This window comes from Neomonachus schauinslandi, chromosome 13, assembly GCF_002201575.2.
Source record: "Neomonachus schauinslandi chromosome 13, ASM220157v2, whole genome shotgun sequence".
Classification (NCBI taxonomy): Eukaryota; Metazoa; Chordata; class Mammalia; order Carnivora; family Phocidae; genus Neomonachus; species Neomonachus schauinslandi.
This window is the reverse complement of record NC_058415.1, coordinates 56,536,310-56,561,074: the sequence shown is the minus strand read 5'-3', so window position 1 is coordinate 56,561,074 and position 24,765 is coordinate 56,536,310. Positions and strand designations below refer to the sequence as shown.

The 24,765-nt window shown below is 43.3% G+C and overlaps 1 protein-coding gene across 1 annotated transcript in view; it reads left to right on the top strand.

Annotated features, from left to right (window-relative positions):
* The window catches only part of DCAF12 (DDB1 and CUL4 associated factor 12), a 34,407-nt gene extending 10,839 nt beyond the window's left edge, over positions 1 to 23,568 (top strand). The window contains exons 3-9 of the mRNA XM_021691439.1: positions 10,381 to 10,587; positions 11,655 to 11,715; positions 16,261 to 16,454; positions 17,410 to 17,475; positions 18,616 to 18,778; positions 22,662 to 22,840; positions 23,248 to 23,568. Coding sequence (XP_021547114.1) covers positions 10,381 to 10,587; positions 11,655 to 11,715; positions 16,261 to 16,454; positions 17,410 to 17,475; positions 18,616 to 18,778; positions 22,662 to 22,840; positions 23,248 to 23,406 — 1,029 coding nt within the window. The 3' untranslated portion in view covers positions 23,407 to 23,568. The remainder of the gene's footprint in view (positions 1 to 10,380; positions 10,588 to 11,654; positions 11,716 to 16,260; positions 16,455 to 17,409; positions 17,476 to 18,615; positions 18,779 to 22,661; positions 22,841 to 23,247) is intronic.
* The last annotated feature ends 1,197 nt before the right edge of the window (positions 23,569 to 24,765 follow it).

Below are 24,765 nucleotides of genomic sequence, written 5' to 3'. Positions count from 1 at the left end.
TTAAAGATTTTATTTATCCATTTTTTAAAGATTTTATTTATCCATTTGACAGAGACCGCGAGAGAGGGAACACAAGCAGGGGGGAGTGGGAGAGGGAGAAGCAGGCCTCCTGCCGAGCAAGGAGCCTGATGCTCCCTGATGCTGGGCTCAATCCCAGGACCTTGGGATAATGACCTGGGCAGAAGGCAACTGCTTAACCAACTGAGCCACACAGGAGACCAAACACACAGAGCATTTGATATGTTAAATGTAATGAGAGACAAAATTCTTTTTTTTTTTTTTTTTAATTTATTTAGTAATCTCTACACCCAATGTGGGGCTGGAACTCACAGCCTCGAGATCAACAGTTGCATGCTTCTCTGACTGAGCCAGCCAGGTGCCCAGGATACAAAATTCTATCTGTGCTTATTATAGCTATACACAATTATGCATGCATGTGGTTAAGGACTAAACAGGAACTGGACAAATGAAAAAACATTTGAAAAGTGAGGGGGCACCTGGCTGGCTCAGTCAGTGGAGCGTGTGACTCTTGATTCTAGGGATCGTGAGTTCGAGACCCATGTTGGGCAAAGAGATTACTTCATAAAAATTTTAAAAAGGGACACCTGGGTGGCTCAGTTGGTTAAGCATCTGCTGTTGGCTCAGGTCATGATCTCAGGGTCCTGGGATCGAGCCCCGCATTGGGCTCCCTGTTCAGCAGGGAGCCTGCTTCTCCCTCTCCTGCGTGCAGCTCCTCCTGCTGTGCTCTCACTGTCTCTGTCAAATGGATAAATAAAATCTTTAAAAAATTATTATTTTTTATTTTTATTTTTTTAAATATTAAAAAAAATAAAAGATTTTATTTATCCATTTGACAGAGACAGCAAGAGAGGGAACACAAGCAGGGGGAGTGGGAGAGGGAGAAGCAGGCCTCCTGCCGAGCAAGGAGCCTGATGCTCCTTGATGCCCAGCTCTATCCCAGGACCCTGGGATCACGACCTGAGCTGAAGGCAGACACTTAACTGAGCCACCCAGGCGCCCCAAACTTATTTTTTTTAATGTTACTTCAGCTAGATGAATCTTTTTTTCTTAGCCTAAAACAGTGGTGGAAATGACCTTGCTCAGTTTCCATTCATTGCTTGATGACAAAGATTGAACACAGTTACACATTTCTTCTGGGGAGAGGGAATAAAATACAGTGGTAGGATATATAACAAAAGGAGTTTCCTTTCTGAGTCACACAAGGAGTTTTTTGGAGCTCAAAATAACATCTAGAGAGAGATCTTGCTTCTCAGTGGACAAGTAACACAACCATGTTATCCTTAAGTCTTTGTGCGCTAATGCTCAGATAATAAAAGTGAAAGAAAAAGGATTATATAGTATTATCATTGTTTTAATACTGTTATTGAAAGCTTATAATTTCTTTTTTTTTTTTTTAAGATTTTATTTATTTGCGAGAGAGAGAATGAGATAGAGAGAGCATGAGAAGGAGGAGGGTCAGAGGGAGAAGCAGACTCCCTGCCGAGCAGGGAGCCCGATGCGGGACTCGATCCCGGGACTCCAGGATCATGACCTGAGCCGAAGGCAGTCGCTTAACCAACTGAGCCACCCAGGCGCCCCGAAAGCTTATAATTTCTTAATATACCAGATAAATAATTAATATGTGACTACAAACTCTGTTCTCCAGTAATTTGTAGCTTAGAGATAAGGCTCCCTGCTAATTCTGAGTAGATGGCTTTATACTTAAATATGTTGTAGGGGAAGAAAAAGCTGAGAATATCTTGTATAGAAATTGTTTTCTTCTGGGGCGCCTGGGTGGCTCAGATGTTTGAGCATCTGCCTTCATGATCCCAGGGTCCTGGGATCGAGCCCCGCATAGGGCTCCCTGCTCGGCGGGGAGCCTGCTTCTCCCTCTCCCTTTACTGTTCCCCCTGCTTGTGCTCTCTCGCTCTGTCAAATAAATAAATAAAATCTTAAAAAAAAAAAATTGTTTTCTTCTGAATAATCTGTACATAAATATTAGCATCTTTGAGTGCTATAGAAATCAGCATTTACACAAGTGTAAAATCAGACAGTAGGCCAGTTCTTTTATTTACCCTTCTATTTTTCTTTTTTAAATTTTATTCATTTATTTTTTTTTTTAAGCTGGGCATGGAGCCCAACACAGGGCTTGAACTCACAACCCTGATATCAAGACCTAAGCTGGGATCAAGAGTCAGACACTCAACTGACTGAGCTACCCAAGCGCCCATACCCTTCTATTTTTTTCTGATTGGATGGTACCACTTGGAAGTAGGACATGGACTTTGTAATTATATAAAGGCAATACTCAATTGGGTTCTCTCTCTCTTTTTTTTTTTTTAAATCGGGGGGCGGGGGGTAGTGAGCACAAGCAGGGGGAGTGGCAGGCAGAGGGAAAAGCAGGCTCCCTGCCGAGCAGGGAGCCCAATGTGGGGCTTGATCCCAGGACCCTGGGATCACAACCTGAGCTGAAGACCGATGCCCAACAACTGAGCCACCCAGGCACCCTAAGAGTTTTTTTAACCAAATGTTTGTCAAGGTGCTTCAGATAGCTAAACCTCTGTGGTATGCTGTCAGAGACTTGTTGACTTTGGGGTGGGTACTAGGCAGAATCTTAGGTGTCTTGCTAAAGGTGACTTTGGGACTTATTTTTATGGGTTTTTTTTTTTTTTAATTTATTATTGTTTTAGTAGGCTCTATGCCCCACATGGAGCTTGAACTCACACTCATAGATCAATAGTTGCATGCTCCACCAACTGAGGCAGCTAGGTGCCTTAGGACTTAACTTCATTTTTAACAGAGCCCTCCAGAATCAGGGATTAGAAATCAATTTATTGGGGGCACCTGGCTGGCTCAGTCAGTAGAGCATGCAACTTCTTGATCTCAGGGTTGTGAGTTCAAGCTCCATGTTGGTTGTGGAGATTACTTAAAAATAAAATCTTTTTGGGGCGCCTGGGTGGCTCAGTCGTTAAGCATCTGCCTTCGGCATGGTCATGATCCCAGGGTCCTGGGATCAAGCCCCACATCGGGCTCTCTGCTCGGCGGGAAGCCTGCTTCTCCCTCTCCCACTCCCCTTCTTGTGTTCCCTCTCTCGCTGTGTCTCTCTCTGCCAAATAAATAAATAAAATCTTAAAAACAACAACAAAACATGGAAAGCTGTTCATGCTATGGTATTAAATGAATAAGCTTTTTAAAAAAGTTTTTTTTTTTTTTAAGATTTTATTTATTTTTTTGACAGAGAGAGACACAGCGAGACAGGGAACACAAGAAGGGGAGTGGGAGAGGGAGAAGCAGGCTTCCCGCTGAGCAGAGAGCCCGATGTGGGGCTCGATCCCAGGACCCTGGGATCATGACCATGCCGAAGGCAGATGCTTAACAACTGAGCCACCTAGGCGCTCCGAACATCTTTCCTTGTTAAGAAATATCCTCTACTCCGTTTCTTTTTTTTTTTTTTTTAATAAACTCAACCCCCAAACAAGGGGTTGAATTTCAGAACCCCAAAACCAAAAGTCCCATGTTCTTTTTTTTTTTTTTTTTAAGATTTTATTTATTTGACAGAGACACAGCGAGAGAGGGAACACAAGCAGGGGGAGTGGGAGAGGGAGAGAAGCAGGCTTCCTGCCAAGCAGTGAGCCCGACGCGGGGCTTGATCCCAGGACTCCGGGATCATGACCTGAGCCGAAGGCAGACGCTTAACGACTGAGCCACCCAGGCGCCCCAAGAGTCACGTATTGTACTAACTGAGCCAGCCAGGCGCCCATTCTTTTGTTGTTGTTGTTGTTTTAAGCTTTTATTTATTTATTTATTTTTTAAAGATTTTATTTATTTATCAGAGAGAGAGCACAAGCAGGGGAGCAGCAGAGGGAGAGGGGAAAGCAGGCTCCCTGCTGAGCAAGGAGTCCAATGCTGGACTCATTCCCAGGACCCTGGGATAATGACCTGAGCCGAAGGCAGAGGCTTAACCGACTGAGTCACCCAGGCGTTCCTCTTTTAAGCTTTTATTAAATAATCTTACCCAGTGTGGGGCTTGAACTTACCACCTGGAGATCAAGAGTGGCATGTTCTTCTGACTGAGGCAGCCAGGCACCCCTGGGCACCCCATTCTTAAAAGCTCTATAATAGTCTGTTATGTGGCTATACCCAGCCTCCTGTGGTGTTTCACTATTTAAAAATTTATTTTAGGGGCGCCTGGGTGGCTCAGTTGGTTAAGCGACTGCCTTCGGCTCAGGTCATGATCCTGGAGACTCGGGCTCCCTGCTTGGCAGGGAGTCTGCTTCTCCCTCTGACCTTCCCCCCTCTCATGTGCTCTCTCTCTCTCTCATTCTCTCTCTCAAATAAATAAATAAAATCTTAAAAAAAAAAAAAAAAGAATAAAATGGCATTTAAAAAAATAAAAATAAAAAATAAAAATTTATTTTAGGGGGTGCCTGGGTGCCCCCCCTGCTTGTGTTCCCTCTCTTGCTGTGTCTCTGTCAAATAAAATCTTTAAAACAAATAAATAAATAAAAATATATTTTAGGTGCACCCGGTTGGCTTGGTTGGTTAAGCGTCCAACTCTTGATTTTGGTTCAGGTCATATCTCAGGGTTGTGAGATCAAGCCCCAAGTCAGGCTCTGTGCTGGGCAAGGACCCTGCTTAAGATTCTCTCCCTTTCCCCCTTCCCCTCCTCCTCTCTCTCTAAGTAAATAAAAAATAAATACTCATTTTATTTATTTTTTTAAATATTTTATTTATTTATTTGACAGAGTGAGATAGAGAAAGAGAGCACAACCAGGGGGAGTGGCAGGCTGAGGGAGAGGGAGAAGCAGGCTCCCTGCTGAGCAGGGAGCCCGATGTGGGGCTCGATCCCAGGACCCTGGGATCATGACCTGAGCCGAAGGCAGATGCTTAACTGACTGAGCCACCCAGGCGCCCCTTCATTTTATATATTTTTAAATTTTTTAATCTCTACACCCAATGTGCCCATTGTGGGTCTCAAACACTCAACCCCAAGATCAAGAGTCACATGCTCCACCTGACTGAGCCAGGCTGGTGCCCCAAAATTAATGCACTTTAGTTAAAACTGTTTACTCATCATTATTTCCTTAGCATAAGTTCCTAAAATTGAAAGTTGTAGGGTTTACACTGTTTAATTTTTGATATATTGTCTGACCATTCTCTGTTGTTTTTCTTCATCCTGACTCTCTTCTTTGCTCCTACCCATCTTGGTTTGGGATAGGGAATGGATTCTTCTGCTTCAGTTTCGGTTGTCTTCCCTTTATCCAACTTTCGGCAGACTTAGGCTGTCTAGTTGCCTTTTCCTGTCTGACTTCGTAAAATTTATCTTGTTGCTGTGTGATCTATGTGGATTTGCTTTCCTTTCTTCATTAGGCTGCAGCTAAAACACTTTGGAGTTTTAGAAACTTTGTGAGCTCCTCCATTTTATTAAGCTACCTTGATCTTTCTGTGTATGTTCCCTTTTGCATGTATCTGCGCACACTATAGTGCATTCAGAGATGTACTTTCTAGTCTTAATAAGCTTCCTGATTGTAAGGACTTTGCTTTCTTTTTTTCCCTTCTGCTCTGGAATGTAGGCTGCAGGGAGCCATTGAGACTAAAACTTACCTTGCCATGCTGCTAGTTCCTGGCAGGAATCCCAGTAGGTTAATGTAGAACAGCCCCATTCTGGGATTTGTTACAGAAGCTGCATGAAGCTTTGGCCCCTTGTCAGAGAGCTTGGGCAGCTACTCTGTGGCTGCTCATTCCCATCCCTTTCCTTTCCTTGGAAAAAGCAAAAAGGTTCTGTCCTTCATGTGGTGCTTTGTCATTCCTTTGTAAGAGTGAGGTTGGGGGTAAACTCCTGGTTTCCTGGGCCCTCTAGAGACCCAAATGTTACCAACTCTTTCATTTCCCTTTTTCATTAAGAATAGATGAAACTACACCATATGAAACTAAACAAACATCAGAATAGTGTATTACTATTAACTGTTACTTGTTCAGCACCAAATCTGTGCTGAGCCCTGTGCTAGGCACTTTGTTTCATTAGATCTCTTAGCAACCCTAGAGCCAAATATTCTAGTTTTATAGATAAGAAACAGGATTCGAAAAGTCTAACTGACTTGCCTAAGGTCGCACAGCTAATAGATAACAAATGTGAAATTCAAATCTAGATTTCTCCCAATCCCAAAACTGGAGAGGTTGGACTTAACACTTTCTTGGACATGAATAGTTGAAACCTTATCTCCACACATTTTCTGGATGGCAGAAATGGAGCTCTGTTTTAAGACAGGCCAAAAAAACCCCAAAAAAACCACACACACAAACAGGAAAAAAAAGACAAAGGAATGGCCTAACACAGTGGACTACAATAAGCTTTAGCCAGCCCTCAGAAGGATTTTTCCACATTGCAGCTCAGGTTACTCTTGTATCTTACCAAATTCATTCCTCTTAGCATACAGAGCAGATTCTCTCTACATCAGTGTTTCTCAAGCTTCAGTGTACCTGGAGATCTTGGGAAACTCCAGATTCTGATTTAATAGATCTAGGGTGGGGCCTGGGATTCTTGGGTTCTAACAAGTTCCCCAGTGCTCCTTTGAATAGCAAGGGTCTAGATGTCTCCCAATCCCAAAACTGGAGAGGTTGGACTTGTTACCAACTTTTTTTTTTTTTTAAAGATTTTATTTATTTATTTGAGAGAGAGAATGAGATAGAGAGAGAGAGAGAGCATGAGAGGGGGGAGGGTCAGAGGGAGAAGCAGACTCCCTGCCGAGCAGGGAGCCCGATGCGGGACTTGATCCCGGGACTCCAGGATCATGACCTGAGCCGAAGGCAGTCGCCCAACCAACTGAGCCACCCAGGCGCCCGTTACCAACTTTTTCATTTCCCTTTTTCATTAAGAATAGATGAAACTACACCATATGACACTAAACAAACATCAGAATAGTGTATTACTATTAACTGTTACTTGTTCTTTGTTAAACCTGGGCAGTCATCAGATTAACCTGGAGATCCTTGGGAGGAAAAGTCAGTTTTACAGGCCCCCAAGTCAGAAATTTCTAATTGGAGGAGTTTCAGGGTAGAGCCTAGGAATTGTTTTTGTTTTATAGTTTTTCTGAGAAAGAAAATTCCCCCAAGTTATTGTGATAATCAGTTTGGGAATCAGTCTAGAAGGTAACATGTTATGGATGTATTGTCCCACAAAATGACAAAGGTATAAGTGGGCAGTTAATTTTCCTTCATTAAATATTTGAGGGGCTGTGTTGTCTAGAGACCATTTGCTCTAAAAGAGTAAGAAACCCACTCATGTTTATTGGAAGGGATAGTTCGCAAACCCCAAAAGCAGGAAGTATCTCTGGATCTCAGAATGAAACAGAACTAGGACTTGGAAAACCATTAGAAGCTAAGGATGTTCATGTTACCTCTCTTCTGTTTCCTTCTCTCTGGGGACTGGCTTTGGTAGAAATTAGCCATCCAGACAGTTTGGTCTAGTGCCACCAAGCCAATTTCACATTCCTGAGAGAATTTGATCAGCCCAGTATAGCCTCTGGACTGGTCCTCCCTGAGCCAGGAGGCCACCTCTGGATCTCTGATCTGGAGATCTGGCTTACATCAAGCAGACACCTAGATGTGGTGTCCCCCTAACATTGTTGGGCAGCCTCCCTGAAAGGTGTCTTCTACAAGCACTTATTACGTAGTTTTGCATTGTTGAGGCAGGATTATAGAAACAAATAAGATAAATCCCCTGCTCTTTGAATTGGGAGGACATTATTAGCTTACGGGGGAGAGAGACAAAGATTTTAAAGCAGTGTGATACAGTCTAAGTGTTGTAGAAGAGAGCTATCTGGAAAACCTATAAGAGAAAAACTTAACCAGCCTGGATATTTAGGAGATATTCAGAGAGGACATGTCAGAACTGAATCATGAACGGTAAGTACAAGCTGGCCGGGTGTAGAAAAGAAGGGAAAAGCATTTCTGGCATTGTGAATAGCATGAGCATGAAACAAAATAATTACATTTCATTGAAGATTTGTGTGTGAATAATAGTTGTTAAGCTGTTATTTCTAGAGCATAGGTCCACGGCAGGATGTAAAGCTAGAGAGAGAGAGAGAGATTGGGGCCAGATTGAGGAATCTTTTTTTTTTTAAGATTTTATTTATTTATTTGAGAGCGAGACAGAGCACAGAGGCAGAGGGAGAAGCAGGCTTCCCGTGGAGCAGGGAGCCCGATGCAGGGCTTGATCCCAGGGCCCTGGGATCATGACCTGAGCCGAAAGCAGACATTTAACCGACTGAGCCACCCAGGCGTCCCCAGATTGAGGAATCTTGATGCCAGGATAAGGAGTTTAGATTTAGGTAAAGAGGAACCAGTGGACTTTTTAAAAGATTTATTTATTTTTTGGGGCGCCTGGGTGACTCATTCAGTTAGGCATCTGACTCTTGGTTTCAGCTCAAGTGGTGATCTTATGGGTTGTGGGATCGAGCCCCTTGTCAGTCTCCTTGTTCAGTGGGGTGTCTGCTTGAAAGATTCTCTCCCTCTGCCCTTCCCCCTGCTCATTCTCTCTCTTTCTCAAATTAAAGATTTATTTTAGAGAGAGAACATGTGCATGCGAGTGCATGAAGGCAGGGGGAGTGGGGGAGAGAGAATCCCCAAGCCAACTCCCCACTGAGCGCAGAGCCTGATGCAGAGCCCAACCCCACGACTCTGAGCCCATGACCTGAGCAGAAATAAGAGCTCAACCAACTGAGCCACCCATACGCCCCTATGGATATATTTTAAGTATTTTTATTTATTTTTGAGAGAGAGAGAGAGAGCGCATGCACGCAAGAGCCTGGGGCAGGGGCAGAGAGAAGCAGGCTCCCCTCTGAGCAGGGAGCCCGATGCAGGACTCCATCCCAGGACCCTGGCATCATGACCTGAACTGAAGGCAGATGCTTTACTGACTCAGCCACACAGGTGTCCCACCTATGGATATTTTTAACTGACATTGGGAGGATTGCCATTTTTATGAAGATGACTAATACAGTATAGAGAATAGTTTTGATGGTAGCCTTGCCTGAAGGCGCAAAGACCAGTTGCAATTGTCCAGAGAGGTGATGAGAAAGAGGATGAGAGGAAGGAGCCAACTGAAAGAATAGTTTCTTCTTTCATAGATCTCTTTCCTGTGCAAGCAGTAGGTTATATAAAGATTTGACATGATTTGGCTTCATCGCAAGAATTGCTGAGAGGATTTTAAGCTAACTTCCTAGACTAAGGTATATGAGGATACAGATTGTTTCTCTCTTGTTCATGGTCACATTGTTAGCACCTAGAACAGTACTTGGTATTTTAGTTGGTGCTGAATGAATGAGAGAGTGAATCATTTAATCCCATAAAGAGTTTAATAAAGACTCAGAAATGTTCTTTCTCTGAGTCTGATCTTTTCAATAAAATGTTTCTCTGAGTTAAATCTTGCAGAGTGGAAAGGGGTTAGGTTGGAAAAGAGGTGGAGAAGAGCATTTCAGGCAGAAGCAGCAACATGACAAAGACATGGAGGCATAGAAGAGAATGGTGTGTGTGCTACAGATAACTCTTATCTTGTCATGTCTCCAGTCTCTCCAGCAGACCTAATTTTTTTTTTTTAAAGATTTTATTTATTTATTTGAGACAGAGAGAATGAGAGACAGAGAACATGAGAGGGAGGAGGGTCAGAGGGAGAAGCAGGCTCCCCGCTGAGCCGGGAGCCCGATGTGGGACTCGATCCCAGGACTCCGGGACCGTGACCTGAGCCGAAGGCAGTCGCTTAACCAACTGAGCCACCCAGGCGCCCGGGAATTGTTTTGTTTATAAGTTTCTGTGCATGGGTAGATGAGAATTAGATACATAAAATACGTCCAAACTGGCAGAAAACCTTTAGTCAGGTTCTTTAGGTCCATAGTCTAATGCTCGTCCTCTTTGAAGCTGTCTTTAAATCCCAGGCAGAATTTACTGCTTGCTAATCTGGGTTCATGTAACGTATTATGCCTGTCTCTGTTGTATTTTCTTTTTTTAAATTTTTTTTTATTTTTAATTTTTTTTTAAAGATTTTATTTATTTATTCATGAGAGACAGAGCGAGCGAGAGAGAGAAGCAGGCTCCCAAGGAGCAGGGAGCCCGAAGCGGGACTCGATCCCAGGACCCTGGGATCATGACCTGAGCCGAAGGCAGACTCTCAACCATCTGAGCCACCCAGGCGCCCTGTTGTATTTTCTTATTTTCATATTTCATTTGACTAATAGCCCTGACTATGCCTTTAATATTTCCCAGGGTCTAACATGTAGTAAACATTAATTAAAGTTTGATGGATAATTGAGTGAATGGGTGTTTATACCCAGCGTTAGCCACATGAAAGAGAAACTGTCAGCTTCTGTGTCCATTTTCTTGTAGCTCTTTGTGGTGGACGTGCAGACAAGCCAGATCACCAAGATTCCCATTCTGAAGGACCGGGAGCCTGGAGGTGTGACCCAGCAGGGCTGTGGCATCCATGCCATCGAGCTGAATCCCTCTAGAACTCTGTTAGCCACTGGAGGAGACAACCCCAACAGTCTTGCCATCTACCGGCTACCTACACTAGATCCTGTGTGTGTGGGTGATGTAAGTTTCCCCAGTAACTGTAGTTAGAGGTAGCTTTGTTTTTTAGCAGAGCATGGTAGGTAACTTGGACCCTCCTCCCACATGCCCCCTGGGAAGGAATAGTTTCCTCTAGATTTCTGCTGACTACAAGGGTATGGGGGTGAGGTGTGAGGTTCGAAATAGCAGAATGGAGACTGAACTCCCCCCATAGGGAGGTATATTGACAGAGAGCGCGTGTGTTTGATAAAGCGGTGAGTGGCATACTTTGGGGGCCAGCAGCAGTGGGTTGGTGTTTTAATCCAGTGTCCATACATCTCCCACTGCCCATAGTCAGAGAGCAAAGTTTATTAAATCATTCAACTATTTATTGAGCTTTTTATATCCAGGAATTGTTTTAGACACTGGGGCATGCAGTGAATAAAACAGATAAAGCTCCCCACCTCTTGAAGCCTGCATTCTAGTGGAGGGAGACATATAAACCAGTACATAGATCAATAAATATTTACCAGCAGTATGTCAGAGTGTGATAAGTGCCATGGAGAAGAGTAAAGGCAGATTAAAGGGATAGAGAGAGTGGTGGAGAATGCTATTTCAGAAAATGGTCAGGAAGTCCTCATTGATAAGAATGACATTTGAGTAGGGAGACAGAAGAAGTGAGAGTGAGTGCAAGTCATGTTGATGTCTGGAGGAAAAGAGTTCCAGACAGGAGGAACAGTGAAGAGGTAGGGTATAGCTGTTGTACTAGGAAGCACGGAGGAGAGTGGTAGGATGAGGTTAGAGGGATAGAGGTGGGTGATTGTATGTAGGAGCCCAAAATAAGACATCCAGATGTAGAAGGCCAGAGCTCTGTGTCTACCAGACATGTTCATTGCCCGTAGGAATGCCAGTTTCATTCCAGCTTTGAGCTCCTCAAGATAGAAGTTAAAAATTGTGGGATCCTGCCCTATGGGTTAAGATCATCAGAGATCAGAATTATAATTTTTACAAAGATATTTTCAGTCAGACTGTATTCTTTTCAGGAGTGTGAGTTGTAATCCTTTTTTACTAATTTTTCCCCCCCCTCTCTCTACCGTTCACTCCTCTCCAAGGATGGACACAAGGACTGGATCTTTTCCATTGCATGGATCAGTGATACTATGGCGGTGTCTGGTAAAATTGACCTTTTGTATGGAGTTTTGATGTGGCAGGGAGGGAGGGAGGCTAGAAGTTGAAAGGTATAGTAGTGTGATTGGAAATAGCCCAGTAAACAGACCATTGGCCAGGAAATCTTATTACCAATATTGGCTCTTTCTCTTACTCACTGTGTGTCCTTGGGTAAGTCATTTCCCTTGTATATTCCTGATCTGGAAAGAGGAGTTACCAGCATTCTTCATTTATTATTCGTACTCTGCCTTGTTCCCAAAAGGATGTGTGACAGCATGTTAGCCACAACATTTTTGTGGGGCTTCATTGTGACAGTGGTTGTGAAAGTGTTTTGACATAGTTGATATAAAGTATTAGGAGTAGTTATTTTCTGTACAACTATATAGTGTGTTTCTTGTTGATGAAAGCTGTACAGGATTGGGGGAATTTCTTTCCCAGTGGTAGACATCAGAAAAAAATATATGGAAATGAGTGTAGAGAAGGTAATCTAGAGATACACAAATGCTTTCTGGATACCCACAGCAGCCTAGAAAGTAGGCTCAGAGTGCTAACCAGTTTTGTTCAGGACCCATATGTAAAATTACTATCCCCCAGTTCTAGATTCCCAAATAAAAATAATCATAATAGTAGCTAAATTAAGTGCCGCTCATATGTTATTTCATATAATCTTCAGAACAGTACTAAAAGGTTTGCATTATTAGCCTCATTTCACAAATGAGAAAATTTAAATTCTGAGAGGTTATAATAACCTGCCAAAGGCCACACAAATAGTGACAGGTGGAATCAGGATCTGAATCCAGATCTGATTTCAAAGCCCATACTTAGAACTGCTACAACAGGGGCGCCTGACTGGCTCCGTCAGAAAAGCATGTGACTCTTGAACTTGGGGCCATGAGTTCAAGCCCCACGCTGGGTGTAGAAATTACTTAAACAAATGAAACTTAAAAACAAACAAACATCTACTCCAGAAGCCAATATTGCACTGTATGTTAATTAACATTTTAAATAAAAAAACAAACAAGAACTGCTACTAACAAAGCTAAGAGAACATAAATATTTCTTCTTTCAGTTCTTTTCCAAGAACTTTCCCCCCTGCTTATGTTCCCTCTCTGTCAAATAAATAAAATCTTAAAAAATAATAATAAAAATAAAAAAGATTTTATTTATTTGATAGAGAGCACAAGAGCAGGGTGAGGGCAGAGGGAGAAGCAGACTCCTCGCTGAGCAGGGAGCCCGATGCGGGGCTCGACCCCAGGACTTCAGGATCATGACCCAAGTCGGAGGCAGACACTTAAATGACTAAGCCACCCAAGTGCCCCCATGTCACCTTTATAATAGGGATTAGTGCCCAGAGTCCTGGGATCGAGTCCCACGTTAGGCTCCTTGCTCAGTGTGACAGTAACCTGTATTAAATGTGGTTTTTGGGAGCCAGGACTTGGCTTTGCTTTGGGAGCCTCCCATCTCCTTCAGATAACCTGCCAACATCTATGTTTTCAGCTGATAACTCCCAAGTCTACATTTTCTCAACAGTGTAGCAGGTTTTAAGAACATTGGCTCTGATATTAGAGGTCGAATTTGAATCCTGGTCCTACCACTTAGTAGCACTGTGGTCTTGGGCAAGTTACTTAAGCTTTTTGAGATTTGGTTTTCCTCATCTGTAACATGGATACTTCAGAGGGTCATTGAGAAGATTAGAGGAAATACAGCATAGTGGCTGCTGTTTTGAAAATGCTCAGGGGCGCCTGGGTGGCTCAGTCAGTTAAGTGTCTCTTGATTTCAGCCCAGGTCATGATCTCAGGGTTGTGAGATTGAGCCTCACGTAGGGCTCTGTGCTGGGCGTGGCTTGTGCTTAAGATTTTCTCTCTCCCCCTCCCTCTGCCCCTCTTGCCCTCTCTCTCTAAAAAAAAAAAGAACAACAAAAAAGAAAATGCTTAATACTTGTTTTTTTTTTTTTTTTAAATACTTTTTATTTTTTTATTTTTATTTTTTTTAAAGAGTTTATTTATTTATTTGAGACAGAATGAGAGAGAGAGAGAGCTCATGAGGGGGGGAAGGGTCAGAGGGAGAAGCAGACTCCCTGCCGAGCAGGGAGCCCGATGCGGGACTCGATCCCGGGACTCCAGGATCATGACCTGAGCCGAAGGCAGTCGCTTAACCGACTGAGCCACCCAGGCGCCCATGCTTAATACTTGTTAACTGATGTTAATATTTAGACTTGATGATGAGTATTAACCCCTGAACATTCTACCTCAGACTCAGCATATTCATACTCATCATCTTTCTTCCGAGATCCCCTCTCCCCCATTGGCATACATTTGTGACTGCTTTTACCTTCCAAACAGGTACACGGCCAGAAAACTAAGACTCCTCTTAGGATCTTGTCTCCTTTGATTACCAAGCCATATTGATACTGTTTTCTGAAATATCTCTTATAAACACTGTATGTCACTTATACTTCAATAAGTAGGAAAAACATAACAAAAAAAACTTCTTAGATACAATTTCTTTTCTGTCTTCTCTGCTAGCATGCTCATCATCTATATCTTGAATTACCCCTAATATCCTTCCATATTTTTTCTCTGCTTCCATTCTTGTCTTCTCCAATCCAGTCTTCATGATGCTGCCAAACTAGTTCTTTAAATAATTTTTTCTGGGACACCTGGGTGGCTCAGTTGGTTAGGCATCTGCCTTTGGCTCAGGTCATGATCTCAGCGTCCTGGGATCAAGTCCCACATCAGGCTCTCTGCAGGGAGTCTGCTTCTCATTCTGCCTTCCACTCCCCCTGCTTGTGCGCTCATGCATGCACACCTCTCTCTCTTTCTCTGGCAAATACGTGGATAAAATATTTGAAAAATAATAATAATATTTTAAAAATAAATTTTCCTTATTATAAAAGTAATATGTGTTTATCATAAATTTTTTATACATATATTTTAAGATTTATTTATTTGACAGAAAGCACAAGCAGGGAGAGTAGCAGAGTGAGAGGGAGAAGCAGGCTCTGTGCTGAGCAGGGAGCCCAGCACGGGACTTGATCCCAAGACCCTGAGATCATGACCTGAGTGGAAGGCAGACGCTTAATCAACTGAGCCACCCAAGCGCCCCCATAAGAAATTTTTTTAATACAGAAAAACAAAAAAGGCAATAAGAATTATCTTCAATATCTCTACCCAGGGATAACCACTGTTAATATTTTGAAATATATCTTGCCAATCATTTTTCAGTACATATTTTTTTAGTTGGTTAAAATGGGATCATACAGAGGGATGAATATATAAATGTGCCAAGTATAATAAAATGTTGATTGTAGGATATAGATGTAATTGCACAATTCATTGTAAAATTCTTTCAGTTGATTTCAGTATGCTTGAATTTTTCATAGTAAAACTTGTGTAGTTTTATTTTTTAATTTGCATAATAAACCATGCATAGTTCTCCAGATGTGTCCTTCTCTCGGCCGTTTTCTAGATTTCACTTGTAACAAAACCTCTGCTTTGAATCCCTGCCCATAAGCCTTATGATGCAAACAAATTGGATGATATTTTTCTCACGTTAGATAAATTTTACTACTAAGCATTCAGGAGATTTACAGTGTTGGGAAGGGCACTTTCTAGTCTAAAGGAGAGTTGGCAGATAACTTTACTGGAAAGGAATTTTATTTTTACTTATTTTATCTATCTATCTATTTATTTGTTATTTTTAGGTAGGCTCCACGCCCAGCGTGGAGCCCAGTGCGGGGCTTGAACTCAGGACCCTGAGATCAAGACCTGAGCTGAGATCAGGAGTGGGATGGTTAACCAACTGAGCCACCCAGGTGCCCCTGGAAAGGAATTAAGTGCTTCATTATTGTGTGCTAAGGAAGACTACTTTTTAAGTATTCATTTTATGTAGAACAGTCTTTATTTATTTTTTTAAGTAATCTCTGCACCCAACATGGGCCTTGAACTCAGGACCCCGAGATCAAGAATGGCATGCTGTACCAACTGACCCAGGTGCCCCATACAGTCATTTCTAACATGGGAATTATGTTCCCTGTGGATCCATGGAAAGCCTTCAAGAGGTTCATGAACCTCACTGAAATTGAATGTACAATGTGGTGTTTTGTGTATTTCTCTAGAGAAAGGGGTCTTTAACATTCCTAGGTCTCTCAGAGGCATATACAGTCAGAAGAGATTAAGCACCACTGATTTAAGGTGGAGGGTCCCAAACCCTACTGCCCAACAGACATCACCTGTGCATGCATGCCCAAGTGACCTAAGCATTTGGCTTGGAAAATTACTGAGCTTTCTCAAACTATATAGTACTCTCTCTCTTAAAAAATCTCACCAAAGGCTAAAGGTTATATTTTAGCTCCTACATCTTAGTTGAATCATTCCTCTTGTAGCTGTTAATGTATACTGCTCTCTGTTTTGCAGTGAGCCACCTGACCAAGCTTTAGCGCACATGAGGATGATGTACAGAGTTAGACTAAGAAAGCACATCTTGGTTTCTTTAGGACTGTCCCATAGAGAGTTGGGTATGTCTGACATCTGTGATCTCCTTGCCCTGTAGGCTCACGTGATGGCTCTATGGGACTCTGGGAGGTGACAGACGATGTGTTGACCAAAAGTGATGCAAGGCACAATGTGTCGCGGGTCCCTGTGTATGCTCACATTACTCACAAGGCCTTAAAGGACATTCCCAAGGAGGACACAAACCCTGACAACTGCAAGGTCCGGGCTCTAGCCTTCAACAACAAGAACAAGGTATGAGCTCGTCAAAGAGGAAGTGTCTTTCTCTTGCTTCAGCTTCTGGACTTACATCTTGGCACTTGGCTTCTCCTTCCAAGTCAGTCCTTGCTAACATAGCTTAGTTCTGAGCCCATGGAGGATTGAAGGCTGAGGGTTGCTGGTAAAAAATTACAACTGAGATTATGGAACCCATCCCTTGGATTGAGCTCTGCAGTATTTTTCTGGAGGGTCCATATTTGTGGGTCAGCTTCTCAGAGTTCACCTAGGGCCACTCTGATTTGACTGTCTCTCATTTGCACATGCCTTTGCAGGTGCTCTATTTTGGGTGTGATTTTCATACATGCCTCTAAAAACGATCACTTTTTTCTCTTTGGTATTCAGTTTCTTTTCATTCTTCACTGCCTCTTCTCAACCTGCCAGCAGGTCTTACCTAGTCATTGAGTCAGATCTGAAACGGGGGGTATTAAGTAGAATGTTGGGATGGGGACTCAGAGCCAAAGGAGGAGAAAAGCTCCCAAAATCTGAATCAGGCCACATTTTGAAGGGTAGTTCCCTTAATCTCCTATCTCCTGGCCATAATTATGGCCTTGAGATAGATTTAGATCCTCCCCTCATAGAAGCTCTCATACTGCTATTTATGAAACTGTCCTTCATGTGTGTGCTCTGCTGGAACTATCCAACAGGATGTCATGGGAATGATTGCATAGTAAGAGCTTTTGGAATCATGGGTGTTTACATTACTGCTAGAACCCGGCTTCCTTCTTGAGTTCTCCCAAAAAGCAACCTTGATTTAATATGCTGTCCAGCTGCATTCCATAGAATGAGATGATGAGCTGACAATCCCTGGCCCCCAGGGGATAAGAATGAATGAAGAATGGGAGGACCCCAACCTTCAAGATCTTTCCTTGCATACTACTGTTTATTAGTTGCTACAGATTGAAATATAACCTGTTTTTCATTGCTCTTGTAGGAACTGGGAGCAGTATCTCTGGATGGTTATTTTCATCTCTGGAAGGCTGAAAATACACTGTCTAAGGTGTGATGAACATGACTTAGTGGTTTTACCTAAAAATTCACCTTTTGGTTAAAGTCCTTTATTCTCTCTGAGCCTTTGCATCCTTGTCTAAAACACCAGTTTTCCAAAGGTCTGGGCATGTTAATGCACAGTGCATGGAACTCTGAGTCTGACAGGCCTCTCTTAAAAGTCATTTAAAGAGATCGGAGGGGGAGAATCTTTAACATTGCGAGGACTTGCTGAGAGACTCCTTCAGCTTGCCGTCCTCCAGTCCACAAGGCATTTAAGTATTTGCTTATGGATTATTGACCATTTGGCATGTTGAAAGGGCAGGAAAACCTAGAAGTTAGAAATCACCAGTAACTGAAAACCAATTAAACTAAGATAAACTATCTCTGAAATAATAGGTATTGAGAATATTGATAATCTTTACAAGCAACCTCTGCATAAAGTCAAACCTACCTGTGAGTCCCTCTTCTTGTCCCAAAGGCCTTTGCTGCTTATTGCTTCTGTGATAGACTCTTTCTCAAGAGGAAGCATGGCTCCAGGAGTTACTGACCACTTCATGTCAAGCAGCCTTTGAGCTCCACTGACCTTGCTTGGTACCTTACATGCAGTAGGCAGCCACTAAAGATTGGCTGAATGAGAAGGATCCAGGGTTAAGGCTGAGTGTTGTTAGCTGAGGTTGAGCCAGTCCCGTGAGTGGGCTTTTTGTAGTGTACAACTCCCGTACAATTGGGAAGCTAGGCTGAGGGTAGCCAGAAATCAGCCCCTTTATCTGAAGAGCAGTGAGGAGGGTGGTAGCAGAGAGGGTCATGGCAGAGAACAGAGTGTGACCTTGGCTTTAGTGCCCAGGGGTTATTCCTGGAAATAAGCCGTAGGTCTAGGCCTTTCTGCTTCTGATTATTTAATTCCAGCTTAATCTTTTCCCCTAATCAGCCCTCTTCAAGTACTGAGATCTTAATTGCATATTACAATCACCCTCTCTTTCTCTTATTTACTTAGTGATGGAACAGGACATTATTTTTGTCTTTTTGTCTCTGACTTTGTGTGGCTTGTCTATGAAGGAAGCCCACAGAATTGGGCATCTAACTAGGAACACTGCCCTGTAGTATGCTCTCTGGTATTGCCATGGGTGCATCACTCCTTTCTCTGTTTCAGCTCCTCTCCACCAAACTACCGTATTGCCGTGAGAATGTGTGCCTGGCCTATGGTAGTGAATGGTCAGTATATGCAGTGGGCTCCCAAGCTCATGTCTCCTTCTTGGATCCACGGCAGCCATCATACAACGTCAAGTCTGTTTGCTCCAGGGAGCGAGGCAGTGGTAAGAGTCCTGGTATGGCCCCTATTCAACAGGAAGATGTTATAGAAGATGAGACCTTTCACCTTCAACAACCTTAAAGATTTAAGGGTTAAAATTGTTCAGAGGGGGGTGCCTGGGTGGCTCAGTCGTTAAGCGTCTGCCTTTGGCTCAGGTCATGATCCCGGGGTCCTGGGATCGAGCCCCACATCGGCTCCCTGCTCGGCGGGAGGCCTGCTTCTCCCTCTCCCTCTCCCACTCCCTCTGCTTGTGTTTCCTCTCTTGCTGTGTCTCTCTCTGTCAAATAAATAAAATCTTAAAAAAAAAAAAAAATTGTTCAGGGGAGAAATGATGAGGGAGCAGAAGGCTAGCTGAAGACAAAGCATAAGCTGACACCCTGCAACCTCCCCCAACCCCCCACTCCTAGGTGGGACATGAGTGACATTCTTCCAGGGATCTCCCAACTATCTTAATATTAATACCTTGCTAGAGGGGAAAACAGCCTTAACTTGACAATGGCAAGACCTCTGCTATCTTGTAGGTCCGTCCTCTTTAACATATGAAAGTTCTTTTGAAACCTCCCTTTTCCTTCCCCCAACTCCTGAGTCTATAATCAGCCACTCCTCAAGACCCTGGGGCAGCAGCTCTTTCTGCCCGTGGGTCCTGTCCCTGTGCTTTAATAAACCACTATTTTGCACCAAAAAAAAAAAAAGTCCCACTATGCCCCTGAGGCTTATAGCTGCATTGCAAATAGGTTTTTGTTTTTTTTTTTAAGATTTTATTTATTTATTTGACAGAGAGAGAGCGAGAGCAGAAACACAAGCAGGGGGAGTGGGAGAGGGAGAAGCAGGCTTCCCTTCGAGCAGGGAGCCCGATGCGGGACTCGATCCCAGGACCCTGGGATCATGACCTGAGCCGAAGGCAGACGCTTAACGACTGAGCCACCCAGGTGCCCGCAAATAGGTTTTGACTTTCAGTTTCTACATTGGTTTCCAAACAAGTATAGTGATGGTTATGAAACCTGGTGGAGGTGTTTGGTGACTCGGGAAGAGAGCTTAAAAACTTGCAAATGGCAGCAGAGCTTCAAGCCACCACAGGCAAATTTGTGGCCACGTGAAGCCTTTAGTGGAAACCAATAGTCAGGATATTGGTGGTTTTCATATTCTTTCACAGATCTTGACTTTCTGTCCTGTGGTAATTTTTTGCTCGTGCCCTGCCTGAACTAAAATTCATATATGCTAAGGGATGATGTGCAGTGAGGAGGAGTTTACTGAGGGCATGAGGAAACTTTTGAGGATGGTGGATATATTTGTTATTTTGATTGTGGTGGTAGTGTCGTGGATATATATATATATATATATATATGTTAAAACTTTAAATTGTGTACTTTAAATATGTGCAGTGTATTGTTTGTCAATTATACCTCAGTAAAGCTGAAGAAAATACTTAGTTTAGTTCTGACCACTGGGTGAATTTAGCTTCAGCCTCCCATCTTTTATAACATATTTTCTCTGAGAACACTCTTTCTTTATCAAGGAATAAAAAGACTTATGTTTGTACTGTACTTTAAGATTTCAAAATATCTTGGGCGCCTGGGTGGCTCAGTGGGTTAAGTGACTGCCTTCGGCTCAGGTCATGATCCTGGAGTCCTGGGATCGAGTCCCGCATCGGGCTCCCTGCTCGGCAGGGAGTCTGCTTCTCCCTCTGACCCTCCTCCCTCTCATGCTCTCTGTCTCTCATTCTCTCTGTCTCAAATAAATAAATATAATCTTAAAAAAAAAAAAGATTTCAAAATATCTTTATCTGCCAACTTACTTCATCTTACCCAGAACCCTTTGGGAAGCAGGTAGGAAAAGGTAAGGTTAGTGTTAACCCTGTTTTATAGATGAGGAGACTGAGACCCGGAGCAGTTAAATAACGGGCTCAACATCATACAGATTGGTGGTGGGATAACAGCCATAGACTAGAATCTAGATCATTCAGGTTAACAAAGTATATTTCTTTTTTTTTTTTAAGATTTTATTTATTTGACAGAGACACAGTGAGAGAGGGAACACAAGCAGGGGGAGTGGGAGAGGGAGAAGCAGGCTTCCCGTGGAGCAGGGACCCCGATGCGGGGCTCGATCCCAGGACCCTGGGATCATGACCTGAGCCGAAGGCAGACGCTTAACGACTGAGCCACCCAGGCACCCCAACAAAGTATATTTTCTTCATCTCACTGTTTCCCTTCTCAGGCAAAAATGTGGCTGTATTATCCTGGAAGTCCTAAAAGGCACAATATGGTTTACAATTTAGCCTCTCTCTTCCAAGTAGTGTTTATTTTCATGCAGATACTGCAAAAGTGGCTTTTGTTTGGGGTTTGTTTTCAATTATAGTTAAGACACTCATGGTGCAGAACAGAGAGAATAATGTGTGCAGTGAGAGTTGTAAGGGGAAGAATAAATAGGCTTGGCTGGAATAACGTCTACAATGAAAAAGCTTTAAGAGGGGCACCTGGCGGGCTCAGTTGGTGGAGCATGCAACTCTTGACCTCTGAGTTCTAGGTTCAAGTACCATATTGGGTGTAGAAATTACTTAAAAATAAAATCTTTAGGGGTATCTGGCTGGCTCAGTCGATGTAGCATGCGATTCTTGTTTTGGGATTGTGAGTTTGAGCCCCATGGTGGGTAGAGAGATTTTTTTTAAAAATTAAAAAATCTTGGGGTGGGGCGCCTGGGTGGCTCAGTTGGTTAAGCGACTGCCTTCGGCTCAGGTCATGATCCTGGAGTCCCGGGATCGAGTCCCGCATCGGGCTCCCTGCTCGGCAGGGAGTCTGCTTCTCCCTCTGACCCTCCTCCCTCTCATGCTCTCTGTCTCTCATTCTCTCTCTCTCAAATAAATAAAATATTAAAAAAAAAAAAAAAAAAATCTTGGGGTGCCTGCGTGGCTCAGTAGGTTAAACGACTGCCTTTGGCTCAGGTCATGATCCTGGAGTCCCGGGATCTAGTCCCGCATCAGGCTCCCTGCTCAGCAGGGAGTCTGCTTCTCCCTCTGACCCTCCCCCCTCTCGTGTGCACGCGCGCGCGTGCTTTCGCTCTCTCTCATTCTCTCTCTTTTCAAATAAATAAATAAAATCTTTAAAAAAAATTTAAAAATCTTAAAAAATTAAAAATTAAAGATTTTTTTTTAAAGTAGGCTCCATGCCCAACATGGAGCCCAATGCAGGGCCTGAACTTAAAGCCCTGAGATCAGGACCTGAGCTGAGATCAAGAGTCTGATATTTAACCAACTGAGCCACCCAGGCACCCCTAAAATAAAATCTTAAAAAAAAAAAGCTTTATGAGATTTGGTTATTACTACAGGAGTAGCCTAATAAGGAAATACTGAATCCACAGATATTATCAAGCACCTCTTATGTGCCAAGAGACATCTTTGTATCCCATGCACTTATTTGATCCACAGATGCAATACCAGATAAAGACCTCTTGCAGTGCCATGGTAGTGGTTTTAGGTCAGATAGGAAGAAGTCCTTTTTAATACAATGATTTGTAAATATGCAGATTACCCTGTTTCAGTATAGGTTGAAAACATACTGAAGGAGAGTTTAGAGTTATGAAAGATGACTCCATAGTGAGTCTAGGGGAGGGAGGTTCCAGGTACACTTAAGGTCTTAGGCCAAAGGCATCTTAGGAATCACCAAGGCCTCTGGTACTTCTCTAGGGCTTATGGAAGGGTTCCTGTTAGTGTGTGAATGGGCATTGTGGCGCCAGGGTTCTCAGGCTTTCACATGAGCTTAACTTGCCATGTAGACCTGGGAAAGGCCGTCTGGTATTTGGAGGTGCCATGTGAACTCAGTGCCAGAGAAATACAGGTTAGCAGACTGTCAGTGTGTGCTTTCCCTACTCATTGCCCTTTACTTTTCTCTCAGGGATCCGGTCAGTGAGCTTTTATGAGCACATCATCACTGTGGGCACAGGGCAGGGTTCCCTGCTGTTCTATGACATCCGAGCTCAGAGATTCCTGGAAGAGAGGCTCTCAGCTTGTTACGGGTCCAAGCCCAGACTAGCAGGGGAGAATCTTAAATTAACTACTGGCAGAGGCTGGCTGGTGAGTAAGCCCCTGCCTGACATGGTTACTGAATAGTGACAAAAATTTTCTTCAGTCTACCCACCTGCTCCCACCCCCACTGATAAATCAGCTACCCACATACTTTTTCAATGGTAAGAGGCACTCCTTAGAGCAGAGAAAGGCACTTTCCCTTGATTTTGCTTCTCTGTCTACATGTCCATGGGAAAACTTGAAGCCCAGTAAGATAAGCTAATTGGGATTCCCCCCAGGTGATAATGGAGCGGGAAGGTGGCTCCAAGTCCCATGAGCACAGTCAGAGTCTCCTGACATCAGATTAGATGCAGGATCCTCTCCTCTTAAGACCAGAAGGCATTCCTGTCCCTTTCTATCCTTTTCTCTGCCCCATGGCCTAGAGGTGCTAACAGAGTCTCGTTTTCTTCCCGTAGAATCATGATGAAACCTGGAGGAATTACTTTTCGGACATTGATTTCTTCCCCAATGCTGTTTACACCCACTGCTATGACTCGTCCGGAACGAAACTCTTTGTGGCAGGAGGACCGCTCCCTTCAGGGCTCCATGGAAACTATGCCGGGCTCTGGAGTTAATGACAACTAACTCACTCCCAAAATGCAGAGATTTACACTAACTTCCATCCTTAGTTTTCTTGTTTCTTTTGATTTCTTCCAACTGTGTGAGGCCCTCATTTTAGTGGGAACACGAGAGTTTGCCTATGGCTTAGGCACTTGACAAGAAGCCCTGTACAGAAATCTGAAGTGTTTTTGTTGTTGGTTTTTTTCTTTTGCTTTTGGTAATCCGAATTTTCCTGTCTTTTTTCTTTCTGGCTTCTCAACCAAACATTGTTAATTCTTATTTTTTCTTTAAGTGACACACACTCTCCCCTTTCGCTTCTTTAGGCTGGCATACTCATTCTCACCCTTACTTCATTCTTGAGAGGTAGGGCTCCTTTATAATTATGTGGTTGCTGTCAGACTTTCTGTGAAAGTTTGGGGGCTGTGTGTGTGTGTGTGTGAGAGAGAGAGAGAGAGAGAGAGAGAACTTGGGTGCCTGCAAACACCATGTGTCACTGAAATTACCTGGAGTAAGAATTACTTGTAATTAAAATATTTATATAAAAAAAACAACTTTATTCACAGAGTCAGCTTTGGGACTAGTCTTTATCTTGTTTTTTAAAAGTCTAACAGCACTGATTATAGGAAGTAAAAACAGAAAGAAAAACAATCACCACCAGGAAAACCCTTTGAATCAGATTGCAGGCTTCCTAGTGACGCTCATCCCAGGACTCCGGAATGATCCGTCCCCTACCCAACTTCCCAACTTTGTGTTCCCCAGGTGAGAATACTTCTGTGTGTCATTTCCACTTTAATTTCCCATCTGCTTAGCCAGTGGCCACTCCCTTAAAATATCAGGGTCTCCATCCGGATGCAGTTCTGGAGGCTGCAGAAGGCTTGGTAGAACTTGGTATACTGAGAATCCCCATCCCAGCCTTCCTTTTCCTTCTTCAAACAAGACCTGATCTGGTATCTCAGGGGCCTGGAGCAGGGGGGCCTTAAGTCTGCTAAGATTCACATACTCAGTCCCCTTGGCTTTGGGGAGAAACTTCTCCTTTGCCTTTCTTCTAATCTCCCCAATGGGTTTTGCTTTTCTTTTCTAAATTGGGTTCAGTCCAGGAGGGTGGGGGTAAGCAGGGGGTTTATCTGTGTGTAGCGAGTGCTTCATGTGTGGAATGTTCATTTTCTTACTACAGTGGGGCTGGAGTTGAAGCCACCTCTCCCATTTTGTTGGCTCAGCCCTGGGATGGTGATGGGTGGCCTATAGCCAGCAACATTGTGCATGTAAAAGCATTGATGTGACTAGTAATTTGTTCCTCCCTTGAACTGTGTTTAGTCTGAGGTTTTGAAACTTGCAGGCAACTGATTGACCATGATGTCCAGTTATTCCTTGCT